The 25,176-nt window shown below is 46.8% G+C and overlaps 6 protein-coding genes across 6 annotated transcripts; 3 read left to right on the forward strand and 3 right to left on the reverse strand.

Moving 5' to 3' along the window:
- Positions 1 to 77: 77 nt before the first annotated feature.
- On the forward strand, positions 78 to 2,414 carry LAJ45_05172 (uncharacterized protein; the record flags this gene model as incomplete). The annotated part of the gene is made up of 2 exons (XM_046114744.1): positions 78 to 147; positions 202 to 2,414. The coding sequence occupies 2 exons, from the start codon at positions 78 to 80 to the stop codon at positions 2,412 to 2,414; spliced, it is 2,283 nt and encodes a 760-aa protein (XP_045972293.1).
- A 3,150-nt stretch (positions 2,415 to 5,564) lies between these two features.
- On the forward strand, positions 5,565 to 6,122 carry LAJ45_05173 (uncharacterized protein; the record flags this gene model as incomplete). The annotated part of the gene is made up of 1 exon (XM_046114745.1): positions 5,565 to 6,122. One exon carries the CDS (start codon positions 5,565 to 5,567, stop codon positions 6,120 to 6,122), a length of 558 nt encoding a protein of 185 aa, XP_045972294.1.
- A 3,428-nt stretch (positions 6,123 to 9,550) lies between these two features.
- LAJ45_05174 (uncharacterized protein) lies at positions 9,551 to 11,462 on the forward strand (the record flags this gene model as incomplete). The annotated part of the gene is made up of 13 exons (XM_046114746.1): positions 9,551 to 9,571; positions 9,773 to 9,788; positions 9,867 to 9,916; positions 9,968 to 9,999; positions 10,052 to 10,119; positions 10,422 to 10,479; positions 10,533 to 10,616; positions 10,675 to 10,761; positions 10,807 to 11,012; positions 11,087 to 11,123; positions 11,198 to 11,208; positions 11,349 to 11,364; positions 11,441 to 11,462. The coding sequence occupies 13 exons, from the start codon at positions 9,551 to 9,553 to the stop codon at positions 11,460 to 11,462; spliced, it is 708 nt and encodes a 235-aa protein (XP_045972295.1).
- A 5,227-nt stretch (positions 11,463 to 16,689) lies between these two features.
- Positions 16,690 to 18,511, reverse strand: LAJ45_05175 (uncharacterized protein; the record flags this gene model as incomplete). The annotated part of the gene is made up of 4 exons (XM_046114747.1): positions 16,690 to 17,714; positions 17,759 to 17,849; positions 17,898 to 18,274; positions 18,322 to 18,511. The coding sequence occupies 4 exons, from the start codon at positions 18,509 to 18,511 to the stop codon at positions 16,690 to 16,692; spliced, it is 1,683 nt and encodes a 560-aa protein (XP_045972296.1).
- A 1,102-nt stretch (positions 18,512 to 19,613) lies between these two features.
- Positions 19,614 to 20,760, reverse strand: LAJ45_05176 (uncharacterized protein; the record flags this gene model as incomplete). Its single annotated transcript, XM_046114748.1, has 2 exons — positions 19,614 to 20,512; positions 20,559 to 20,760. 2 exons carry the CDS (start codon positions 20,758 to 20,760, stop codon positions 19,614 to 19,616), a joined length of 1,101 nt encoding a protein of 366 aa, XP_045972297.1.
- Positions 20,761 to 23,248: 2,488 nt separating this feature from the next.
- Positions 23,249 to 24,233, reverse strand: LAJ45_05177 (uncharacterized protein; the record flags this gene model as incomplete). The annotated part of the gene is made up of 2 exons (XM_046114749.1): positions 23,249 to 23,997; positions 24,053 to 24,233. 2 exons carry the CDS (start codon positions 24,231 to 24,233, stop codon positions 23,249 to 23,251), a joined length of 930 nt encoding a protein of 309 aa, XP_045972298.1.
- Between the last annotated feature and the right edge of the window lie 943 nt (positions 24,234 to 25,176).

A 25,176-nucleotide genomic window follows, 5' to 3' on the forward strand; every position in this document is an offset into this window, starting at 1 on the left:
GTCCAACACAAGCTTCCTTTCTACTCTTCTCAACCAAAGAAGTCTCCGGCTTTCCAACATCCAATACATCACTCAAAATGCGTTACCAACTCTCTCTCGCAGCCCTCGCCCTTCTTGGCTCTCACGTCCTTGCTCTCCCAGTTCCTGGTTTGTATTCCTCCGATTCAATACATTGATATCAGCATACTAACAGTTCCGCAGAAGCTGCTGAGAAGCGTGAGGCCGCTACCGAATATTTCCACGTTGCCGGCGACGTTCTTGACAAGAGGGAAGCATCAAAGGAGTACTTCCATGTCGCAAACGATGTTCTCGATAAGCGTGCCCCAACAAAGGAGTACTTCCATGTTGCAAACGACGTCCTCGACAAGAGAGAGGCAGCAAAGGAATACTTCCACGTTGCCAACGATGTCCTCGATAAGCGTGCCCCAGCAAAGGAGTATTTCCACGTCGCGAATGATGTTCTCGACAAGCGCTCAAAGGAGTATTTCCATGTTGCCAACGATGTTTTGGACAAGAGGGAGGCCGGCAAGGAGTACTTCCATGTCGCCAATGATGTTCTCGACAAGCGCTCAAAGGAGTATTTCCATGTTGCCAACGATGTCCTCGACAAGAGAGAGCCCGCCAAGGAGTACATTCACTTCGCCAACGATGTTTTGGACAAGAGGGAGGCCGGCAAGGAGTACTTCCATGTCGCCAATGATGTTCTCGACAAGCGCTCAAAGGAGTATTTCCATGTTGCCAACGATGTCCTCGACAAGAGAGAGCCCGCCAAGGAGTACATTCACTTCGCCAACGATGTTCTCGACAAGAGGGAGGCCGGTAAGGAGTACTTCCATGTCGCCAATGATGTTCTTGACAAGCGCTCAAAGGAGTATTTCCATGTTGCCAACGATGTCCTCGACAAGAGAGAGCCCGCCAAGGAGTACATTCACTTCGCCAACGATGTTCTCGACAAGAGGGAGCCCGCCAAGGAGTACATTCACTTCGCCAATGATGTTCTCGACAAGCGCTCAAAGGAGTATTTCCATGTTGCCAACGATGTCCTCGACAAGAGAGAGCCCGCCAAGGAGTACATTCACTTCGCCAATGATGTTCTCGACAAGCGCTCAAAGGAGTATTTCCATGTTGCCAACGATGTTTTGGACAAGAGGGAGGCCGGCAAGGAGTACTTCCACGTCGCCAATGACGTTTTGGACAAGCGCGAGCCTGCCACTGAATACTTCCATGTCGCCAACGATGTTTTGGATAAGCGCGAGGCCGCCAAGGAGTATATCCACTTCGCCAACGATGTTCTCGACAAGCGCTCCAAGGAATACTTCCACGTTGCCAATGACGTTTTGGACAAGAGGGAGGCCGGCAAGGAGTACTTCCACGTCGCCAATGACGTTTTGGACAAGCGCGAGCCTGCCACTGAATACTTCCATGTCGCCAACGATGTTTTGGATAAGCGCGAGGCCGCCAAGGAGTATATCCACTTCGCCAACGATGTTCTCGACAAGCGCTCCAAGGAATACTTCCACGTTGCCAATGACGTTTTGGACAAGAGGGAGGCCGGCAAGGAGTACTTCCACGTCGCCAATGATGTTTTAGACAAGCGTGAGCCTGCCACCGAATACTTCCATGTTGCCAATGATGTCTTGGATAAGCGCGAGGCCGCCAAGGAGTATATCCACTTCGCCAACGATGTTCTCGACAAGAGAGAGGCAGCCAAGGAGTATATCCACTTCGCCAATGACGTTTTGGACAAGAGGGAGGCCGGTAAGGAGTACTTCCACGTCGCCAATGATGTCTTGGACAAGAGGGAGGCCGGCAAGGAGTACTTCCACGTCGCCAATGATGTCTTGGACAAGAGGGAGGCCGGCAAGGAGTACTTCCACGTCGCCAATGATGTCTTGGACAAGCGCGAGGCTGCTACCGAGTACTTCCACGTTGCGAATGATGTTCTCGACAAGAGGGAGGCAGCCAAGGAGTATATCCACTTCGCCAACGATGTTCTTGACAAGAGAGAGGCAGCCAAGGAGTATATCCACTTCGCCAATGATGTCTTGGACAAGAGGGAGGCCGGCAAGGAGTACTTCCACGTCGCCAATGATGTCTTGGACAAGCGCGAGGCTGCTACCGAGTACTTTCACGTTGCGAATGATGTTCTCGACAAGAGGGAGGCAGCCAAGGAGTATATCCACTTCGCCAACGATGTTCTTGACAAGAGAGAGGCAGCCAAGGAGTATATCCACTTCGCCAATGACGTTTTGGACAAGAGGGAGGCCGGTAAGGAGTACTTCCACGTCGCCAATGATGTCTTGGACAAGAGGGAGGCCGGCAAGGAGTACTTCCACGTCGCCAATGATGTCTTGGACAAGCGCGAGGCTGCTACTGAGTACTTCCACGTTGCGAATGATGTTCTCGACAAATAGAGGGCTTCTTTTCTTTGGGGAGGATGAAAAGACTGTAAAACATAGGATCTGTGGTTGATGTGTATGGATAGTGTTTCTTTTTCTGTTTCTTATCTTGTCGTGTTTCCTATATTGGCCGGTGCCTTTCCATGCGATTTTTTGATTGATTTCTTTCTCCGTGTAGCGTAAATGACCTTTTTGCTTTTTTTTTTGTACTGGAATTACAACGTTTTATCTCTGAAATCCCTTTGCACATTGAGACTTTCGTAACAGGTGACTGTTGGTGTTGGAAGCTTCTTCCAAAATGATTGATATACAGTGAACGCTCCCCTAGCTATTGAAACTAATTAGTTAGGTCTCGGTGAAGTAGATGCACCGATGACAAACCTCATTGGGCGATAGGCAGTTGTTGGATTGAAACAGGATTTCGGAGATTTAACTCCCTAGCCTTCGTTTTTGCCGGTCTTGAATTGGACTTTAAACCACCGGGCTAGGATTAGAAAGACTCTATATATCCGTGGGTATTCATCGTGTGTGATTGCGGGTCACCGAAGTGACAGATTTCATTCGCTGGGGGAGGATCTAATATTCTCGGGAGTATGAGGTGTAGGGTGTGTAATAGTTTTGATACTATTTTATTCCGATAATCCTGTACAAGACATGAGACATGAGCAGAGCACGGGCCTTTATAATAAAATATAAGAAAGAACGTAGAATACCAAATAGATCACGCTGAAAGGAAAGTGAATATCACGGGAACTCTGGCGGGGTGGAGTAATAGATGATTCTGGTCATTGACATCAACAACGAACAGTGTCTAAGCCTGAGAACTTCGAGATTTAGTTAAGGATGTAATTAGATGGTACGCATTGTGTGTTAGTCATATTTATGTTGTGTTTGGAACATGGGGGAGCATATCTCGATCTGCTAATATATAAAGATCAGGACGAAACGAAATTTCGAAGATACCGGTGATCATTGACCCCTAAGATCCGAGAGTCTAGTCGGCCTGCACCCAGGCTCCCTACATAGAACAATAAGGGTGTACTGGGATGTGCCAGAACAGCCCTTCGATGAAATGATTATTCTGTTCACTCCGCCCGGGAAAGTACTTCCAAAGACAAGATGGTTCCAGGAGGGGGGGTAGGAACGTAAGGCTTTATTTCATTCATTAACCTGGTTTGAATTGATAATATAAAGTGGTAGGGAATTAAAAACGGGAAAACCTCTAGTATTGACAGAGTAGAGATATATTCATGATCACGAGTATGCATTAACTCTCCCGACGTCTGACGTTGAATAACACCAACAAGCATGCAGGGTAACATTCCTAACTACTGTATGCGGCCTAGACGCATGGCAACAAGCTTTTGTGATCGCTCGGCTAACCTAGAGTAGACTTAGGGCCCGTTCGGACAACCCGATAATCTAGATTATTGGCGATAATCTGACGGATTATCGACTTTTGGATTATCACAATAATCTATGCTGTTTGTGCAATTGAATAATCCAACATTCGGAACTCCTAATTATCCCAATAATCCGCCAAGAAAACAATCACCTTCGGAGGTAATTACCCCCACACAACACAGATATCCTGAGAGCTAACGTTATCCGGACATGTAGATTATCCACTTATTTTGAGGATTATGATTATCACTTCCGCTACCTGATAATCCAGTCTGTCCAATAACCCGAAGAAATAATCTAAGGTTGTCCGAACGGGCCCTTAGTAGAGTAGGTGCGCTTACAGGGTGCAGGAAATCTTAGCAGCAACAGTCTCAGGCGGTGGCAGACTCAGGGTCCAACGGAGTTTGTCATTGATTTATTTACAGTGTAGAACTGTTTTATTTGACCTTTAGAAACTCCATTTAACTTGCCGAATAGGTGTGGTGTCCGGCAAGTGAACTTAGTTTAATCTAGATAAAAATAGAGGCTTTCAGTACCTAGGTACATGCAGGCAAAAGACGGGGAGGAAAATTAATAGGATAAGGGTTGTGGGTGCGTGCACCGGGTGACGACTTGTGACCGAGCCCGCTTGATGCCTATGTATCTCGTGCCCACTCAGCTTCTTTGTATGTCGGGTTCCAAAAATAACCGATCATTAGCACCTCGTGAGACTCATAGCAACCCTAACTATCCTACGAAGAAACCTCACATCGAGACCTTCGAGATCAGAAGGATAAGTCCATTCTTTTCAAGCATCTAACTCCGTTTAGGAGATTTAAAATTATTCAATTGCTCTCCTGGCCGTTGTTGGGTTATTCTGACCTGAAGCTACTAGTGGATTTAGACGCTGTCGTGGGTGGTCAGTTGGGTTGTTATTGGAGCCCGGTGATATTTTTGTGCACGCCCATTAATTGGCCAATCAGAAGAAGGCTGGAAACGAGACTATAAAGCACCCCGACATTGGAATCATAGAAGAACTAGTTCATCGGAGCACATTGATATATCAGGTGGTGTTTGGACTGATGGCCGGCCAAGGATACATGTAGTTAGACTAAATTATAAAGTTAAGGCAGGCTAGGAGGTCTCACAGGTAGAAGAGCTGTAGACCTCCACTGGCGGTCTCGCTTGAAAATTAGTACTCTGATATTGCATCATTTCAGATATTCCTTTCGTAATTCAGAAAATATAATTGTTCATACTACCCTACATCAACATGCTTCCCCGGACCGATCCCGGATCCCTTGCAATGCCCGAAACACTTCCTGCGAGGTAATCAGAGGGCTGTAGTGGGACAAATTGCAAAACAAAACGGAGGGGAGGGAGGACAAAGCGGGACAAAACAGGGTAGGTGCGATCCCGGGACTTCTCAAGGTATACGAGTGATTGTCTGTGACCTTCATATCAGGCTCAAGCTATACATTCTTTGCTGGTTTCTCCCCGAAAAAACCATCGTGTAAAAAAAAGATATTAGAGCGTAACGTGTTTCACCGGGGACGCAACCTGATTGGCGGATTGGTCCTGATATATCATATTTGCTCCCCGTTCACGGGTCAAACTCGGGCAGGCTGTTGGGTTCGGTACTGGTAACCTGTTGGTTTTGCGTTTGCCATCCAAAGTAGAGCGTTTGCCATGTTGCGGAAAGTATTTACATCGAGATAGATATCGCTACCAGCGTTCAAGGTCTTTCTCTAAGCGTGATTGTTAGCAACACTTTCCTCAACTATGGGACGGGGTAAGGACAAAAAGCAGAATGACTCGTTACTAGATATTGAATCAAGGGCTGCAGCTGCAGTTAGAGACTACAAAGCCGGGAAATTTCGAAATATCCGGGACGCTGCGACTGCATACGACCTCACCTACGGTAAGCTTCGCAATCGATTAGTTGCCAGTGGTATTGGTCCAAAGGGCATCGCTCAAGTTGATCAGCAAATAATTACACTTTGGGAAGAGAAAGCAATTGTCCGAAGGATTGTACAGTTGGACGACTGGGGCTTTCCACCCCGGATGAAGTACGTGAAGGATATGGCGACCAGTTTCCTGAGGTCACATCACCCCGAAGGGACATGCTCAGTCAATTTAGGGAAAAACTGGACCACCCGTTTCCTTGGTAGACACCCGGAGCTGGACTCAAAATTCGCTGTACGACTAGATAAGCAACGCGGTTATGCCAACAATCCTGCAATCTTCAAGGACTTTTTCAAAAAGTTGTTTGACATCATCGCCAAACACAAGATCCTACCACATAATATACTATACAACATGGATGAGAGGGTTTTCTGATGGGCCGGTCTGCAAGTGTAAAGGTAATTTGTAGGCGTGGGAAAAAGCGAAATTTTAAAGTCCAAGATGGTGTTAGAGAGTTGATAACGGTGATTGAAACTATTTCAGCAGGGGGGGCGGTTATACCGTGACCATCGATAATCTATAAAGGAACGGCGCTTTATATGGGCTGGATTCAAGTTGCTTTAGTCAAAGCGGGCTACAAAGCCTATTTTAGCTTTTCGAACACCGGTTGCTAAACTCGTTTTTTGCTGATGCATGAAAATCAAAATGGACCAATCAGTCTCTTTATGTTCCCTGCACCACTTTAATTTATTCCTTTTCTGAACACGGGTAAAGATAGGTTTCCGCCGAGGTTCTCACAAGTGCACTGGCAGGCCGGATTTATTGAGATATTTGCGGGCCGTCTCTATCGAAATGTTGAGACCTGCCTCTTCAACAAGAGTGGCTAAAGTAGAACGGCGGTTCAAGTTCTCAGGTTATTCTGCTGTATGAATAAGATATCTCTTTTCCCTAGCTGAAACAGTCTCTGGACAACCTAATTTTTGTTTCGGATTGACATTTTCTTTATCAAGTAGTTTTTTCAGCCCAACTTTCTCCCCCGCATTTGCCTTTGCCCTATGAACCAGATCAATAGCTGTACGCCGTTTAACTCCAGTCTCTTTTTGAATTCCCTTGTACGAAAGGCCTTGCTTGTAAAGGGCAAGCACAGCGCCAACCTTAACGGGGTCTGTTGGTCGCCCTCTCATGGGCCCTCGCATAGACCCTGGCACTGGCATGGATTTGGGGGGGCTTTTTTAGATGTCATGTAGCATACTAACGTCATACTATTATCAAACCATGTCCAATTGGAATAAGAATAATTAATTACCTACAAGCTATTGAATATACAGGCACGAATAGTACTGGGTTTTGGTGAATGGGCGCGCGGGCGGGCGTTGGGCGCGTGAGGGTTCACATTCCCGTTGTCACGGAAATCTGCTGGGCGATCAGTTCCTGGAATTGCGAGTAGGTAATAGACATATATTAATCTAGAAGGGTAATGCTACCGCTCACCTGTCTGCGCGATTTTCATCCTACGTACATACATGTACCTATAGACCAAATTCGCTGAATTAACAGGGTGCAGAAACAGGTTTTTTGATAGGTTCAGTAGTAGATTCGTTGGGTTTAGCAGTGGGTTCGGTGCTACTTAATTAGATAGTAAACTCCCTACTAGTTTACTCGTAACTGCTTGTGGATTCGGTGATGGATCCGGTGGTGGCTTCGGGTTTGCTGCTGGGTTCGTTGGGTTTGCTGGCTTGACTGAATGCATTGGTTTCGGTTCTAGATTTGCTGCTCAACTCGTTGATTAGCCCGTATTTTGGTAGAGGGGTGGGATAGTAGAGGGAACGGGGTTGGTAGAGGGAATGGAGGTGGTATGCAGAGGGTGTGGAGGAACGATACAAGAATACGGCTTGATATTTGCTAGGTAGGTGCCTACATCGTAACGCTAACCCACAAACATTATGCCCCCCTACTTAAGTAGTCCTCTCATTTCTCGCTTTGTAGACGTCTATTTCTTCCATATTGCGAAGTCTCACTACTGCAAAGGGCCTTAATAGAACCTAATATATGCGCCTCAAAGGCTTATTGTTATAGGAACTACGGAGCGCTGTCCTAGAGGCTTAGGACAGTGAGGAATACGAGTGACGGGTTGTGATGCAAGTATGGTCGGGTAACGAAGGGGCAAGCATAGAAAGGTATTGGGTAGTGTGGGGGTACGCGGTGTTACTACACTAGTATTATTGTAACGGGGGTCTATGGACGTAGGGACTATGGTGCCAAGGAATACAACCGAGGCGAAGGCGTAGCAATAGGTATCCGAGACTATGGGCTATGGAGTGACTCTGCCTAGTATGACTAACTAGTTGAGGCCTATGACGAGACGTAGAACAAAGTAGTATTTGTGGAATAAATACAAGAAGTTGCGTGAAGAGAAGAGGAAAGGAAGGAAAACATGAAAAGGCACGAGACAACACCCCCTTATATATCCAGCCTCCAGTCCGCTAATGACTCATACCTCGCGTAACGGAAACCAAAAGAACATAACAGAAACCCCATTACAAATCCTAATTCAACTGCACAATACCTTCTCTTCACGATCCAATCAATCATTCTAACCGACCGGTACTATTGCCGTTAAAATTATACTATTGTGACGGCACGCTTACTATTGGGTGTCTCACCCGAAATAGAATAGGAAGCGGGGCTTACGGCTGCAGGCTGTTCTACTTAGGGAAGTAGGTCTAGGACAATAGTATGATACAACCCGATGACTGGCAATTGCAAGGTTCCTGGTTACGTGTCGGAATTAGAATGGAGGACGGAACTATGTGGGGACGCTTTTTCTATCTGGGTTATCTTCGGGAGCGTTATCTTATTCTATTATCGTTGTATCAGTTAGTATTAGAAAGCGGGCCTTGGCATAGGTTCCAGTCTGTATAAATAGGGTAGGATTCTCCGAAGACTTGAGGGTATCAACCATCAAGTCAAGGGAATCCGGTTTACAATATCATCAGTTTAAACGCTACAGAATTATCGCTTAGCACTGGCCATTTCCCCAAACACTTATAGTACCCGTTCCGCTCATACAGTAGTCTCCGCGCTAGCCCCCCTGCCCCCAAGTATCGGTTCCCGCAACGAAAAAACATCGGCGAGTGGTCCGGTGGGTAATACACTGAGACCGCTCGCCTGGTTAGACACCGAGTATTTGATCCTAGGACCTGGGTTCGAATAGGGGGTGGGAATAGTGCAGTACGGGGCACAGTACTTTTTGTTGAAATTAATGTAAGTAGCATTGTTATAAACAAACCTGGTATGCATTCCTCTATGGCCGAAATAATGACCCTGTTATTACGCGCCGGAGTTGGAGCTACAGGTTTGTATTAATTATTTGATCTGAATTGATCTATCACAGATATGTTTGTGGCGTTTCCGCCACGCAATCGAAACTTCGAAGAAAGCCACTGCTAAAATGCCAAGGCTGTCTAACCACAGCCGCACCCTCAATACGAACACTCTGCATAAATCTTGGATGAATACCTATTGATTCACGATCTTCCCTTGTTTGGGTTAGTAGCCAATTGCCCATCTTCTTAGATTCGATAAGATCAAGATATAATTACGCCTTTCCTAATCAAGATGTGAATTACAGGCATTTACAGCCTTGGCGCATATGCGATATGATAAAAATACTAATATACAGCTAGCTTTAGGCTACTTTATACTTGATCCCCAGTATTGCATATTAGTGCCTTATAACCTCAGCTTCCTAAGGCTACCGTAAAGAAATAATCATAGTAAGGTTACTTCCACTCGCATGCGGGGGAGGGCAATGGATTGAGGTTTCTAGAGTAGATCTATGTAAACCTGCAGGCTGTGACTAGATGCTTAGACGTAACAATTGTGTATTATAGACTGACGGAGTTTCAGGATCTCTTATGTAGTTCAGAAACCGTCTTTGCGCCGTGACCAGTCAAGGCAAATTTATAGATCCAATGATTTGCCGGAACCCTCGTTGTCGAGGTGTGATATCGCAAAGCTTTAAAACTACGGATTCAACTAGACTGCAAAACTGCACTTTTTCGACAACTCTATTTTGAGAACAGCTCGCATTTGACCAAGGTAAATTCGAATAGACTCGTGTTTGTTACTTTTTATGCAATACATTTACAGTGATGCATTTTGGCTTAAGCTTCAAAGTACAGACTCTTGCTCTCATCAAAGTTACTTTCGCGACGCTCTTGCAAGGTGTTAATAAGGCGATGATATGATGTGCAAGGCCATAGTATATGTGTGTACAGAGGAAACCGAAGCTCTATAATAGAGCCACAAGGTCAATTCATGGAGTGTAAGAACGCAGAAAACGTGGCTGAACGCAATTCAAGGGAAGGCTCCGGGCTGCTGTGCATGTGCTCAGCCGGAGAGAAGAATGAACTGGCTGGTCCCCACCACAGTTAGTACGTACCTGCAATTGGAGGAATTATGCCCAGAGCTATTAGCTGTGCTCGCTGCCGCATATATCTTCCAGGCCCTCCCCCGTTAAACATCCTTCTCCTCCGGAGGCTGAATCTCCAACACATCAACTGTGACTACTTACTTTGAAGGATGACAACTACCACCAAGTCCTGCGAAACCCCTGGGTATTTTCTCTGCGGCGCGCAGTGTTTACCATCGGCACGATGCTGCTTAGCTGACGCCGGCTTTGAGTCTTTATCTTTCCACCGGTGGGATCGTCTATCTTAACATCAACTGTAGGGAGCTGTAAAGATAACAAAGCCTGTTATACCATCGACAGCACCGTTGGATGTTATTCGTACATCAGGGCATTTCCCCATGTTCAAGTTACCTGGGCTCACAATCCCACAGATCCGCCAGCCAACGACCGACGAATGAAAAGACTTGCGTTCCGAGTGGGAAGCCGAACTGCGAGAACGATGACTGCATCTATTGGTGAGCAATCTTGTTTTGATTGAACACTCTGAAAACATGCTAATCATTATCGCGCCAGCCTGTCTGATGTCTTCAAATCATGCGCGGAAATAGTCTACATCGACAGTTACCGCACCTTGACCAGTGCCATCTGTGCAGAAGCGGCGTGGGCGTCTACAATCAATCGAAGAGACTGAACGAATTCTGCCAGTACTGAGGTGCCTTTCACCTCCGAGACTACCGTCGAATTAGTAACCACGCCGGCCTACACAACAGCGGCAGTATCCGGCGATAAGGATACACCTACAACTACGCTGGGGATGGCACCAATCCTCGGAATCACAATAGGGGTATCAGCGTTGCCCCTACTGCTCGTAATCATTACTATGCTTCTACGTCGGAAATCTGGCGCCACGAGTAGGAATAAGGACAGGGTAGCAGGGGGCGAGCCGGCTCCATCGAGGCCAGAATAGGGTAGACATGAATTACAGTAGAAGAGCTTGGGATTGGAAATAGCTTTGAATCCAGGTTAGTTTACATAATTACGTATATGTACGGCAGGTCTATGTACTTTTGTATATAATAATTTAATGGAAATGTAGATATATAGAAAGTAAATGATGGCTGGGACAGGAAGAACAGAACAAATGAGAACACGACACATTCAGGGTTACGTACATAACTTATAAGACTAGGGAATATAGAGAGAAAAGGGAACTCAGGATCTTGTTCGATGAACATTGATCGAACCAGGGGGTTTGGCCACCGGGTAGGCCCATCTCCTTCCCTTATTCCAAATATGTATGCACCGCTAATTCTACATTGTTGGAATTTGTGGGAGGTAGCGGAGGTCACTCTTTAATATGATGCGCCAAACGACTACATAGTTAGGGGCTGGAAATATTAGTACTTCCAGTCACGTGATAGTAAAAAGTTACATACATCTATCTGTCCACACTGAAAGTCACTCCCATCTTCTTTTAAAAAAATACATGGCAGAGTGGCCCTACCCAAACCCGGTACTTGAGTGACGCAGCGCCGCGGAGGTACATGAGATTGAATACGCCATAGAGACCGCTTGCGGTCTTAGGGTTTTGTCTAGGGCCGGCACAGCTAGCCGGATTACCCTAACCCTCACCCTCCCGAACCTTCGAGACCTTAATAGAATCATATTTCTCTGCTATTACGTATTGCCATAGTCTTTGTGACCTAGCAGGCCATTACACCAACCCTCCGTTCACACGGCGCCCACCTTAACCGCTGAACCTCACCACCGACCTTATCGAACCTAAAGAATTATGAGTCTTCGATCCCTTTCCCCGACGCAAGTGTGAACTGATTTCATGGAGGCTAATGACGAACAAGCCGAAAATATAAACAGTACGTGGAATAACAACCAGCTAGCTTATGTACCTGAAGCTAATCGACTAAAGTACAAAGCTAAATACTTTGCCCCTCTGTCGCTGCTTGTGAAAAGCGTTCAATCACTCCGGTCTATTTAGCGTTCTGTGATATGAGAGGTAACGACGAAATAATTGCTGCTATCAGCCTAAATTTGGTTGCTGATCACTTGTTAGTTAAAGATGGCCTATGAACTTCCGGACGATCTCGCCGGCCTGGCGAACGACGAATATGTCAATGGTCTTTGGAATTCAATCCTTGGTCATTATTATTTTCCGTATCCCAATTATACCATCAAGCCGGTGAGCAGGGTCGCAAGCGTCGGAAGGGCTAATGTCAGCTTTGCCTATCTTGTCGTGTGCGACCGAAACGGAAGGAATAAACTGCTCTTTGAAGGGAAGAGGCATTGACTGTGGCCATGGGGCATCTCAAAGGCGGATGCCATCGAACAGGCCACATTCTATGCGCGACTTTCGAATGTCAGATTCACCATTGTCGCCTCCAACAGTGAGGTAACCTTTCTTCAGGTCGATGACCGGGGGACGTCTGTGGTACTCGTTCCCCCAGGCACGACGTTTGCCGGCTGGATAGAGGTTGATAAGATAAGTATGGTTCATAAGAGGCTGAAATACATGAAAATGATGATTGAGATGGCTCATTGAAAAACTCGACGTTCATGTTGTTTTCATAGTTATACGTTCATGTTTTTTTCATAGTTATAGTCACAAGGTGATTTGTGGTGTTCGTCTAATAAATAAACTTGCTTGCTTGTTTTTAAATACAGAAAATGACCCTTAAATACTAAAAAGGCTGTGAAATAATGGTAGGAACTGTGGGTGTATGGGTGACGGTTTGTGACCGCACCCATTAGGTATATGCCAAACAATAGATCCACAAAATTAAATTGTATTCTCCAACTGTTACAAGCCCGTTGATGCCAGATACGATCTGATGACTCCACCGAAATATATATTTTATATGGGGACTCAACTATCTCGAGATCCAAAGGAAAAGGTTCATCGGAAAACATTGATTTTCAGGTGGAAAACGGGAAACATCGGAAACCAGTTATTTTATTGCGTTTAACATGCCTTTGAAAGGGAAAAAGTATTAGTAAAATTGTTTACAGATGCCTTTAATAGGTAAAGACATTTGTAAACGCATCGGTAATGAGACAGGAATATCTTTAACAGAGAGTAGGTCGGTTAACGCATCAAATAATGCCTTTTACAAACATTTGTATATGGGAAATATTAACATTGACGCATTTACCCACCTACTAGAGGCAAATGAGAGCACTAGATCAAGGCGTGGGTTTGATTAGGTTATTTGATTCATTGTTTGATTCGTATAATCGATTCGACTTTCTAGTCGTAGGATTTGGTGTTTCTTTGGTGGTGGGATCTGTAGCGGGTGGTGCGTCGTGTGGTAAACCTATTTGACCAATTTTGCCGGGACTATTGTACACCCGTGTCTAGAAAATTCCCGGATCCCACTCCACAGCAACCAAACCCAAACCGCGACCCACCGAATATCTCAACAACTACAGATTGAATAGACATGAAATTGAAATTGTGGCATAATTAGATAGTAAAGAAATGAAATATTTTGTGTGGCCCCCATTTGCCTCATAACCCTGATTCACCCTTGGCATACTATGAGCTCAAAGCGCATCAAAGGTCTCTTGGGGGAAAATATCCCCACTCCTCAATGGAAGCTCTCCATAACTGTAAAGTTGCATGTAATTAATGAATTAAACAAAAAAAAAAAAAAAAAAAAAAGCTCTCCATAACTCATCTATACTATGAGGCCTTCTCTACCTCTTGTGCTACCTTTTCCACAACTTAGATTTATTCAAACCCCATGGGTTTCGTGGTGGTGTTTGGTCGTGGTCTGGTTACTATGGTGCGGGATCCGGAAATTTTCTAGACACGGGTGTACTAGTGGATTGAGGCATGTAATTTTGAGAGAGATTGGTTTAGATATAGTTGAAGGGGTTGCAACCACTACCCGCCATACCGTCTTGCCACGCACACAGAGGGGTCAGCATTTCTTGCCAGCTCAAGGGATACATAAATTGGTGTCAAGGGACTTCGGGTAGACCCACTATAGCTTTTGTGGCGATTTCTTGGCGGACTACCGCTTCATGAACTATCACTCGATCATAAACATCGAAGAAAATTGATAAATCGTTTGTTTATTGTATCCAGGAGCTTAGTCAGCTCTTTAGGGCCGTAAAGGTGGGATAGGGCTATATGTTTATGTTTAGTATATGTAGGTGGTAGGATACCTTTGATTTGTTTGGTGTTAACTCAGATCATCATCCGGTAAACGTGTCCCCGTATATCCTGGGTAGTCCTTGAAGTAGAGGGCGAAGTTGCGTGCGATGAGGAAACTAGTACAGACTTGCTAGTGGGTAAGACTTGGTTTACATGGGTATGTAGTTTTGAGAGAAATGCCGGGGGCTCGCACAGAGCAGTCACCATTATACCAGCCATTGCTCGTCGGGGTTGCTGAGCTGGAACATTGGTAAATGATAACTATATTTGTTGTAGAAGTGAGAGAGCGCTCTTGCGCAATAAGGTAGAGTTCCAGTTGTGAGTTTACTGCCGTTGGATATACCAAAGGAGACGTATTACTTCATTTCGCATTCTAAGGGGCGGTGTGCTATGTCTCTCAGCCAGTATGCGGGTAGCTTGAACAATGTATTACCAAACGTAAATGGGAAGAAACAATTACATAGTTTTTCCGAAAAGTACTCAGCAACGTTGCTAAATATCACCAACGGGAATGGGCATCGTACTGTCTTTCGGGAAATCTGGCAATGAAGGAGATGGACTAAGTCTTTTTGAGTGGTCTAATAGTTGTAGATCAGAGTGCTCGGTTGTGCGCTCTTTTATTGTTTCCGGAGGACTTGTCTTTCGTCAACAATCGTGATGTTCCCCCTTCGCCAACAACCCTTGTCCGTAAAGCTTGTCAGGTGGAGTGTCCAATCTGCCGATCGTTTCAGACACTAAAAGTTGATTGTTAGCATGCTACCTGTCGTACCGTTATATAAAAATTTGTAAACATCGGGAATCCGATTACTGGTATATCGTTGTCAATTCGCGCCTGGGAGCGAAGCCTGTCAATTATACAAAATCAGCCGCTGAGGGATATAGAGGGTATCTTCTTAGTGGGTTTAAGGGTCATGCTGCTAATTTTTGTTGTCCCGCTCATCCGCACCTAGTTACTCCTTTTTTCTTACTGTATTCTAGGCATTCTCGGAAGTGTGATAACAGCATTTGCGAGGATGACGAGAAGCCCGAATGGCACATTCTTCCCCGAAAACTATTTCCTTTATTAGGAAAGTATTCATTAGTTCACTTCATTGTTTCTTGCGTTTCTGTGTGGTGTCCAATACGTACTGTCTTAAATTGCCCATCTTAAATTGCCCATCTGTGCGGTATGATTACATCTTCCGTTCCTCACACATGCTTCCAAGTGGTACCTTGTCGACGGTAGGCTGCACAAACTATTGGTATAAATACTGGGCAGCATATAGCTATAAGGCACATTAGGTAATTCTGTTGCATCAGGCGCGCTGGATGGGCAAGAAGGATGGCCTACCAATCATCAACCTTCAGCATGCATAAGGAACAATCGGTGGATAGGGTTGACCGATATGGAAGGAAATAACACATCACATGAGCTCTTGTAGCTATCTCGGATCGGCCAGTACCCTTCACTCCGGCTATAAATCTTCAACTCCCTTTCATCAAGAGACATCCATCGTTTCTCCTCCATCTTTCGGGCCTACTCAACGGAGGCTAGAGCTCGCTAGTAGCTATGGGTGTGCTGATAAGGGAAGCTGCCCACGGTGATTCCCTTGTTTATGGCGGATAGAGGGGAGCCTGGGGGATATATACCAACAAATTTATATTTGTCTCATGTCACAAGGTGGACTTTTGGCTCTGTAGGCTAGACACGCTGTGGTTTTGCTGCGCGATCTGGTGGCCTTTGTGTTCGGCGATGAGCTCGGGTTGGTGTTGAAATATTGAGAATCTCAGCTTCGTTTAGGCGCATGGTGATCTGCTATGATTCTTCTGCTTGTTGTGTTAGAATTGAAAGGAATTGCTTTGGTGAGATTTCTTTGGAGGTCTGGGGGGTAGTACAGTCGCATATGTGTACTCAACTATGCCGCTTACGAGGAGATAGGCTGGTTTAGGGTTTTAATAAGCTAACACGCATAGACATCACTCACTCCGGTCCTCTAGCGAGTGGTAATATCTGTGCGTTGTGCTGGCACCTTAACCTTATCTCCGCTACTTGGTTCTCCTCAAAAGCTGTGAACGCCGGCGGTATTCACAGTTGGAATCATACAAGCATCCGAATATCCATACTTATAAGTACGGCTATGGGCCTAGCTTGTGGGAGGAGGAGGAGGACTCACCATGTACTTGGGTACACATCGCACGAGACTAAAGAATTACGAGAAATTAGGCATTTATTTAACTACTAGAAACTACTCTTCTCTGATTCAATGGTGCGCGCTCATAGTGGTTCGAGATCACATTAGATACTAGGTACATCTCCCGTCAAAGAGGTCAAAATGACTGCGTAATATGGAATAGTCAAGTGGGACCCGGATTATTTGGAGAGATAGTTGGCTGGGATTTGGAGGGTGGGGGACTGGGTCCTCTCATCGTTCTCCTCAATCTCGCGCGGTTGTCTGCTCGGAATTTCGCATTTCCATCGCTTGCTGCTCCAGCAGCACCCGTCTAGGTTTTTCCTGCTCTGCCTGTTCCAGTTTTATCTCGCCATTTATCTCTTCACGAATATCTTCTCTCTTCTTCAGAAGCTCCACACGGAGCCTCTCGATCTCGCTCTTCATCTCTTCACGGTTCAGAAGCTCCGCGCGGAGCTTCTCGACCTGGCCTTCCATGTCTTCACGCTTCTTGATCTCGTTCTTCATCTCTTCACTATTCAGAAGCTCCGCACTGAGCTTCTCGACCCCGCCCCCCACCCCCTCACGGCTCAGAAGCCCCGCACGGAACCCCCGGTCCCTCCACTCCCATATCTCCTCAAGTAATGCTCTATTCTTCTTGCGCCACACCTCGAGGAGTTGGTTCTGTTGTTTTTTCTGCTCAGACAACTGGTCTCTTGCCAGTCGCGTCTCCTCATGGTGCTTCTTCTCCTCACTCAACTGCGCCCGGAGCTCCACGACCTCCAAAGTCACCTCACGAAGTCCCTTGTCCTTATTGTTCTGCTTAGAAATCAACTGTTCCCCCATCAATCGTGTCTCCTTATGGAGCTTCCTCTCCTCACTCAACTGCGCCCGGAGCCGTCCGACCTCTAAAGTCAACTCGCGAATTTCCTTCTCCTTATCATTCTGTTTAGAAATCTGTTGCTCTCTCATCAATCGTGTCTCCTCATGGAGCTTCTTCTCCTCATCCAGCTGCCTCCGGAGCGCTTCCACCTCGAACATAGTCACATGGTGATTGTCCTTCTCCTTCCGCACATCGTCACGCAGCCGGCCCCTCTCTTTCCGTGTCTGCTCAGTGCCCTGTTCCATCTCTCTCCGCAGCATTGCCGTTCTCAGCCGCTGAGAATCACGTACAAGATCTGACATCTTCCTATGCAGCGCTTGCCCCTCCGTTATACGCGCCGAGTAGTCGGACTGCCGTTTTAACAAGCAGTTCCACTGCGCACTCTCCGCCTTAGAGCCTTTCCAGTCACCTGCGAGGGTTAGCTGAGATACGGTCTGAGCATAAGATACATACTTCTGAGCTTATCGAAGACTGGATACATATCGTCGTAGAGGGTCCGTACGGAATCGTTTTTGTCTGACTGGAGTTCGAGCATGAGCGTTTGCTGGGAGATGAGTGAGTCGAGTTCAGCAAGGAAGGGCGGGGAAACGACATCTGGGCTTGCTGCGCTTGAGACTTCCATGCTGATGGCGTTATTTCCGGTGGGGTTGCCTCTCATCAACCGTGTCTCCTCATGGAGCTCCTTTTCCTCGTCCAGCTGCCTCCGGAGCGCTTCTACCTCTAGCATAGTCACATGATGAAGTTCCTTCTCCTTCCACACATCTTCACGTAGCTGATCCCTCTCTTTCCGTATCTGCTCAGTGTCCTCTTGGCTCTCTCTCCGCAGCATTGTCGCTCTCAGCCGCTGCGAATCACGTACAAGATCTGACATCTTCCTATGCAGCGCTTGCTCTTCCGTTATACGCGCCGAGCATTCGGACTGCCGTTTTAACATACAATTCCACTCCCCATGCGTACTCCCCACCTCACCTGCGAGAATTAGTTTAGATGCTACCGTCTGAGCGTGAGATACACACTTCTGAGCTTATCGAAGACTGGAAACATATCGTCGTAGAGGTTCCGTAAGGAATCTTCTTTGTCCGACTGGAGTTTGAGTATGAGCGTTTGTTGGGAGATGAGCGAGTCGAGTTCAGCAAGGAAGGGCGGGGAAACGACATCTGGGCTTGCTGCGCTTGAGGCTTCTGAGGTTGGGTCGGCGTCAGACATGCTGATAGCGTTATTTCCGGTGAGGTCGGCGATAGTTGTAGATGTAGTACTGGATTCAGGTTAGGCCCCCCAGAAAACAACAATGTTGAATGACTCAGCCAGCATGTTACACCAAGTGGTGTCAGGTGTGGAACTCCGAACGCAGCACAGCTCTGCAATTATGTACGGCACGTCCATTGGATATTTTTTGCAACTGCACGTACTCACTGTGTTTCTGTTGATTGCAGTCCACCTCGGGGGTGCTAACAGTTTTCTTCAAAGTTTATAGAATCCGAAGTGTATCCGAGGATATATGAATCATGGAACAATGATCGCTGAGTTTCGTCTCTCGCGTGCCCTTGCAGGTAAGGTTGGAATAAGCTTCTATGCGCATGGTCCCCACCAGGCGGGTAGGGGTAAGGTGTATACATGTAGTTACATATCTGAACGGTCTTGCGCTTAATGTTGAGCTAAGAATGTCATGCCATGATTGGACTCGACTCGGGTCGGCCCGCTGCAGCTGCAGGGATAACAGATAAGAGATCACGTCGTACTTTACTTCAACTCGACAGCTATCATAGATGTAGCTATATCAATCGACTCTAGTAATACATGTCGTGTGGAAGAAGAGAAGTTGAAAAGAATAAACTGGAAGTGGACGCAGTGGCAACGTATCTTGGGGACACATTGTACGGTTAGGTGGCTCTAAGCGAGGAGAATAAATCAGGAGGAAAGGAAGGCTCTAGACCCGAATAAACTCTACGATTCGATTCTCTTACACCTAAATTTTCTCAAACACTTTCTATACAGGGCTTAATTTTCACATGCATGTGCCAAAGGACAGCACATTAATTTGTGCGCTGGCTAGATAATCGCTAGAAAGGTAATAAACAAAAACGTAGATTAGGACGGTCTTTTCCTCATGGTATGTCTTTTACTGCAGCACATCGCTGTTAAAACAACACTTCTTAGCGCCCGCATCGCCTGTACGTGGAAAGGTCGTCGCAAGTGACCATCGAAAATGATTGCGTAATATGGAGTAGTCAAGCAGGACCCGGATCGTCTGGAGAGATAGTTGGGTGGGATTTGGGGGGTGGGGGACTGGGCCCTCTCATCGTTCTCCTCAATCGCGCGCGGTTGTCTGCTGCAAGTCTCGCATTTCCCTCGCTCGCTGCTCCAGTAGCACCCGTCTAGATTTTTCCTGCTCTGCCTGTTCCAGTTTTATCTCGCCCTTTATTTCTTCACGAAGATGTTCTCTCGTCTTCAGAAGCTCCGCATGGAGCTTCTCGATCTCGCTCTTCATCCCCTCGCGGATTTCGCTCTTCATCTCCTCGCGGATCTCGCTCTTCATCTCCTCGCGGATCTCCCTCTCCCTACTTATTTTTTCAAGTAATTCATTATTCTCACTGTGCGACTCCCCAGTGAGTCCCCCCAGTACATTATTCTGCTGAGAAAACTGGTCTCTCGCTAGTCGGGCCTCCTCACGGAGCTTCTTCTCCTCACTCAACTGCGCCCGGAGCGATACGACCTCCAAAGTCACCTCGCGAATTGCCTTGTCATTCTGCTCAGAGATCTGCTGCTTTCTCACCAATCCCGCCTCCACATGAAGCCTCTTCTCCTCACTCAGCTGCGCCCGGAGGTGTACGACCTCTAAAGTCAACTCCTTCTCCTTATCATTCCGCTCAGAAATCTGCTGGTCCCTCATCAATCGTGTCTCCTCATGGAGATTCTTCTCCTCATCCAGCTGCCTCTGGAGCGCTTCCACCTTAGCCATAGTCACCTTGTGGAGTGCCTTCTCCTTCCGCACATCCACACGCAACTGGTTCCTCTCGTTCAGTGTCTGCTCGGTGAGCAGGTCCATCTCCCTCCGCAGCATTACCACTCTCATCTGCCGCGACTCTCGCACAACTTCTGTCATCTTCCCAAGCAGCACTGATTCCTCCATTAGACGCGTCGCGTAGTCGAACTCTCGTTCCCTCAAGACTTCCCACCGCAAAATGTCCACAGCAGAGCTCCGGTTCACTGCGAGGTTAGCTGAAATGGCACCGTCTGACCGTGGGATACATACCATTGGTATTCGTGAGGAGTGTGTCCGTTTCGTTGTGGAGAGCCCGTAGGGAATCGGTTTTGTCCGACTGGAGTTTGAGCATGAGTGTTTCTTGGGCGGACAGCGACTCAAGTTCAGCACGGAAGTGCGGGGGAACGACGACATCTGGGGTTGCTATGCTTGTTGCGCTTGAGGCTTCCCAGGTTGATTCGGCGTCAGACATGCTGATAGCGTTATTTCCGGTGAGGTCGGCGATAGTTGTAGATGTAGTACTGGATTCAGTTTGGAGATAGGTTAGGCCCCCAGAAAACAACGATGTTGAATGACTCAGCATGTTACACCAGGTGGTGTCAGGTATGGAACGCAGTAATATCTAGCAAGGACGCCAAGGGGCTAGCCCGGGCTGGAAAATAGGTAGGCCTGGCCCGGCCCATACTATCCAAATCATGGCCTGGCCCAAGCTAAATAGCCCGTGCTGGCCTGGGCTAAATATTTATGGCCCAGGCTCCCGCAAATGGAGGTGTTCGTCACAATGCGAATATATGTTCTTGAGATTATCGTAGATAGGATCGAAATAACACAATTTAACCTTCCTCTTATGGTAGAAAATATATGATGTTATTTACCTTGCCTCTTCTAGTAGAAAATGACTATATATCAAGGAACAACTCCTAAGATTGTATGGACACCTTGAAGCCCGGGCCTGCCTATTTAGCCCGTGCTAAATATTAGCCTCCGCCCGGCCCGGCCCATCAAATAAAATCTAGGGCCCGGCCTGGCCCGCCCAAAAATAGCCCGGGCGGCCCATCTCAACCCACGGCCCATCGACGTCCCTGATATCTAGCATGTACTACTTTTGTCGACTTTGACCGCAAGAAGCATAGAGATTTCAGTATGGCTCTACAATGTACGGCGCGTTCATTGGAGGTTTTTCGCAACTACATGTATTCACTGAATTTGAACTACATGTATTCACTGAATTTGAACTCATTGCGGTTCACCTCGGGGGTGCCGAACAGTTCCCCAAAGCGTATAGAATCCGGAGTGTATCCGACGATAGGGATTTGGAAAAAATGCTTGTTTCCGCTGAAATTTTTTAAGTGATGTACCAGCGTTCAGGAGGTTACCGCCATAGGGGAGTCTTTTGTTTCAATTCCTCAAGGGTGGAGATTTCAAAATTCGGTTGTTGTAGGCTATCTAGATTTGCTTGTTTAATTGTACCTCCGACACGTAATACCTTATTGACCTATTTACTGATGACCTTTATGTCCTTGGTAGCCCTATTGGAACCATGAATTATGGATTCACAACGAGTACTGAGTTTGGTCTGTGAACGCGCCCTTCCAGATAAGGTTGGAATAAGCTTTCTATGTGCCATGGTCTCACCAGTCGGGTAGGGGCAAGGGTGTCGAGCATATGGCGGATACTGGGTGATGGTGGATAGGGCAAAAAAGAGACAGCTAAGCCAACCTTTACCTGCAATTCGCCAATACCCAGCATCCACCGACACCCCGTGAACGACAGTAGAACTTACATATCAGAGCCAAGAAATTTCATGCCATGATTGGACTCGGCTGGGGCCGGCCCGCTGCAGCTGCAGGTATACAGACCCCGCAACGGGCGATGGGTTATTCGGGTGTACCCGGGTGAATTAACTTGGGTTTGGTTGGGTGAGGCCAAAATGGCGAGTGGGTTGGGTTGGGTGCAAGCAGATCCTTACCTGGGTAACCCATGGGCTGAGTGATACGCTATGATCACATATAGAAGGGAAGAATAAAGATGATTTCGCCAAAAGAGAGGTATCATAACCCTAAACCATTACATAAAAAAGCCCTCTCCATCCATCACTAGGGAAATTTTTGTACCGATTTATCCACTGTGGGTAACTCGGGTATGGCAGGTTGGGTTGGGTGAGGCCTCAATCCAATCCGGGTTCACCCATTGCGGGGTCTGCAGGTATAACAGATAAGAGATCACGTCATCTCTAATCTACCTTACTTTAACTCGACAGTTATCTACTTAATGTAGAGTGCATGTAGCTGTATCAATCGACTCTAGTAATACATGTCGTATGGAAGAAGAAAAGTTGAAAAGAAAACACTGGTAGTGGACGCAGTGGCAGCGTATCTTGGGGGATCGGATGGGATGACAACGATTAGGTGGCTTTAAGTGAGGAGAATAAATTAGGAGGAAGGGGGGGAGGGGCTCTTCCCTTTCCTTTCTAAGGCTCTAGACTCGAATAAACTCTACAATTAGATTAATTCTCGTAAATCTAAATTCTTTCAAACACTTTCTATACAGGGCTCTGCGGTTTAATTAGCAGGCTACAAAAGAATTAGAGAGTCGGGGAAGTTCTACATGCATGTGTAAAAGGACAGCACATCAATTTGTGCGCTGTCCAGATAATCGCTAGAAAGGTTTCAAACAAAGAATGTAGTTCAGGACGCACGGGTCTTTTCCTCATGGTATGGTATGTGTTTTACTGCAGCACATCGCTGTTAAATACAACACTTCTTAGCCGCATCGCCTGTGGGAATGTCGTCGCAAGTGACCATCGAAAATGACTGTGTAATATATGGAATATTCAAGCAGGGCCCGGGTCGTTTGGAGAGATAGTTGGGTGGGATTTGGAGAGATAGTTGGGTGGGATTTGGAGAGATAGTTGGATGACATTTGGAGGGTGGAGGATCGGGTTGTCCCCATCATTCTCATCAATCGCGCGCGATTGTCTTCTCGAAACTTCGCATTTCCCTCCCTTGCTGCTCCAGTAGCGCCCGTCTGGATCTTTCCTGCTCTGCCTCTTCTAGCTTCATTTCGACCATTATCTCTTCACGAAGTTGTTCTCTCTTCTTTAGAAGCTCCGCACGGAGCTCCTCGATCTCGCTCTCCATCGCTTCGCGGCCCTCCCTGCCGTTGAATATTTCCTCATGTAATGCTTTATTTTCCGTTTGCAATTCCTCACAGAGTTCCTTCTGTTTATTATTCTGCTCAGAAAGCTGGTCTCTCGCCCGTCCCGTCTCCACATGGAGCCTCTTCTCCTCACTCAGTCTCTCGCGAAGCCATAACCCTTCCGAAGTCACCGCGCGAAGCTCCTTCTCCTTCTCATTCTGCTTAGAGGTCTGCTGGTCTCTCATCAATCGTGTCTCCTCATGGAGCTTCTTCTCCTCATCCAGCTGCCTCCGGAGCGCTTCCACCTCCGTCATAGTCGCCAGGTGAAGCTCCTCCTCCCTCCGCACATCCGCACGCAGCTGCTCCCTCTCGTTCAGTATCTCCTCGGTGAGCCGTTCCCTCTCCCTCTGGAGTATCACTTCCCTCAGCCGCCCCAGATCCGCGGCCAGCTTCTCTTCCTGCACTAATTCCTCGCTGAGACGCGCGAAGTCTTCGGATAGCCGTTTCGCCGTTGCCGTTATGTAACTCTGGTCCGAGAGTGTAGCCTCCGCAGCGGTACCTGTGTCGCTTCCTACTGAGCATTAGATGGGATACATACTGCCGCCGTCCGAGCGTGAGATGCATACTCCGGAGATGCTGCCACAGTAGACGCATGTCAGTCGCGAGGGTCTTGTAGCGGTAGATTTTGCCTGACTGGAGCTCGAGAATGAGGGTTTCCTGGGAGTGGAGCGAGTCGAGTTCGGCATCCAATGATGGAGGAAGAGCATCTGCGCTTGAGGCTTCCAGGGTTAGGTCGGGTTCTGACATGTTGATAGCGTTATTTCTGTAGTTGTAGATTTAGCAGTGAATTCAACTGTAGAGTGCTAGGATGGGGTTACTGTCAGTACTCGGTTAGGCCCCCAGAAAACAAGGATGTTGAATGACTCAGCATGTTACACCAACTGCTACACGTTGTCAATTATGGAACACACGGTGATAGTTACCGTGTGTTGACTTTGGTTGCAAGAAAGATAAAAACTCCAGTACAAGTCTGGAATACATTGCGATTCGATTGGAAATTGTTTACAGGTCCTCACTGTGTTTGGTTCACCCCGGGGGTGCTAAACAGTTTACTAAAAAGACAACTGTAGTGATCAGTTGGTTTTTCGCTCTCTTTTTATAAAATATATAGAGTTAAATGTGTATCTGAGCATAAGGATTTGAAGAGAAGAAATGGGCTGCTTTTTCGGGAAAACTGAAAATCGGATGCACATCACGAGCCATAATTATAACCAGCCATGTAAATGATGACTTCACGCATATGAGAAGAAGAGACGTGGAAAAGAACATAATAGTGGAGGAGGTGGCAAAATATCTTAGAGAATGGGATGACGACACTCTTGAAATAGGGCGCTCGGCACGTTTCATAGTTCTGGAAGATTCTCATCATTTCATTATAGTATTCGTCATCGGCGTATGACTCACTTTCCTATTAGTCATTCTATTACTCACACGTCCATGACTCATTGTATCTCTTTTGTACTACCTTTCATTAGTATAAATACGGGGCATTCCCCCTTAGCTAGCACAATCAACACGATCAATTACTTTACTTCTCCTACACACTTACTCTAGGTTATGAGCCCGGAGACCACTCACGCTTATACACTCTTCACCATTTTTACCACAAAGTACACTTTCTCGTTTCACTTTCAATCATGTCTGAGAGGAGCATCAAAATTCCCGCACTCCCATGCAAGCTGGATGGTCA

Source organism: Morchella importuna (genome assembly GCF_003444635.1).
Source record: "Morchella importuna strain M04M26 chromosome Unknown Morimp01GS013, whole genome shotgun sequence".
Taxonomy (NCBI): domain Eukaryota; kingdom Fungi; phylum Ascomycota; class Pezizomycetes; order Pezizales; family Morchellaceae; genus Morchella; species Morchella importuna.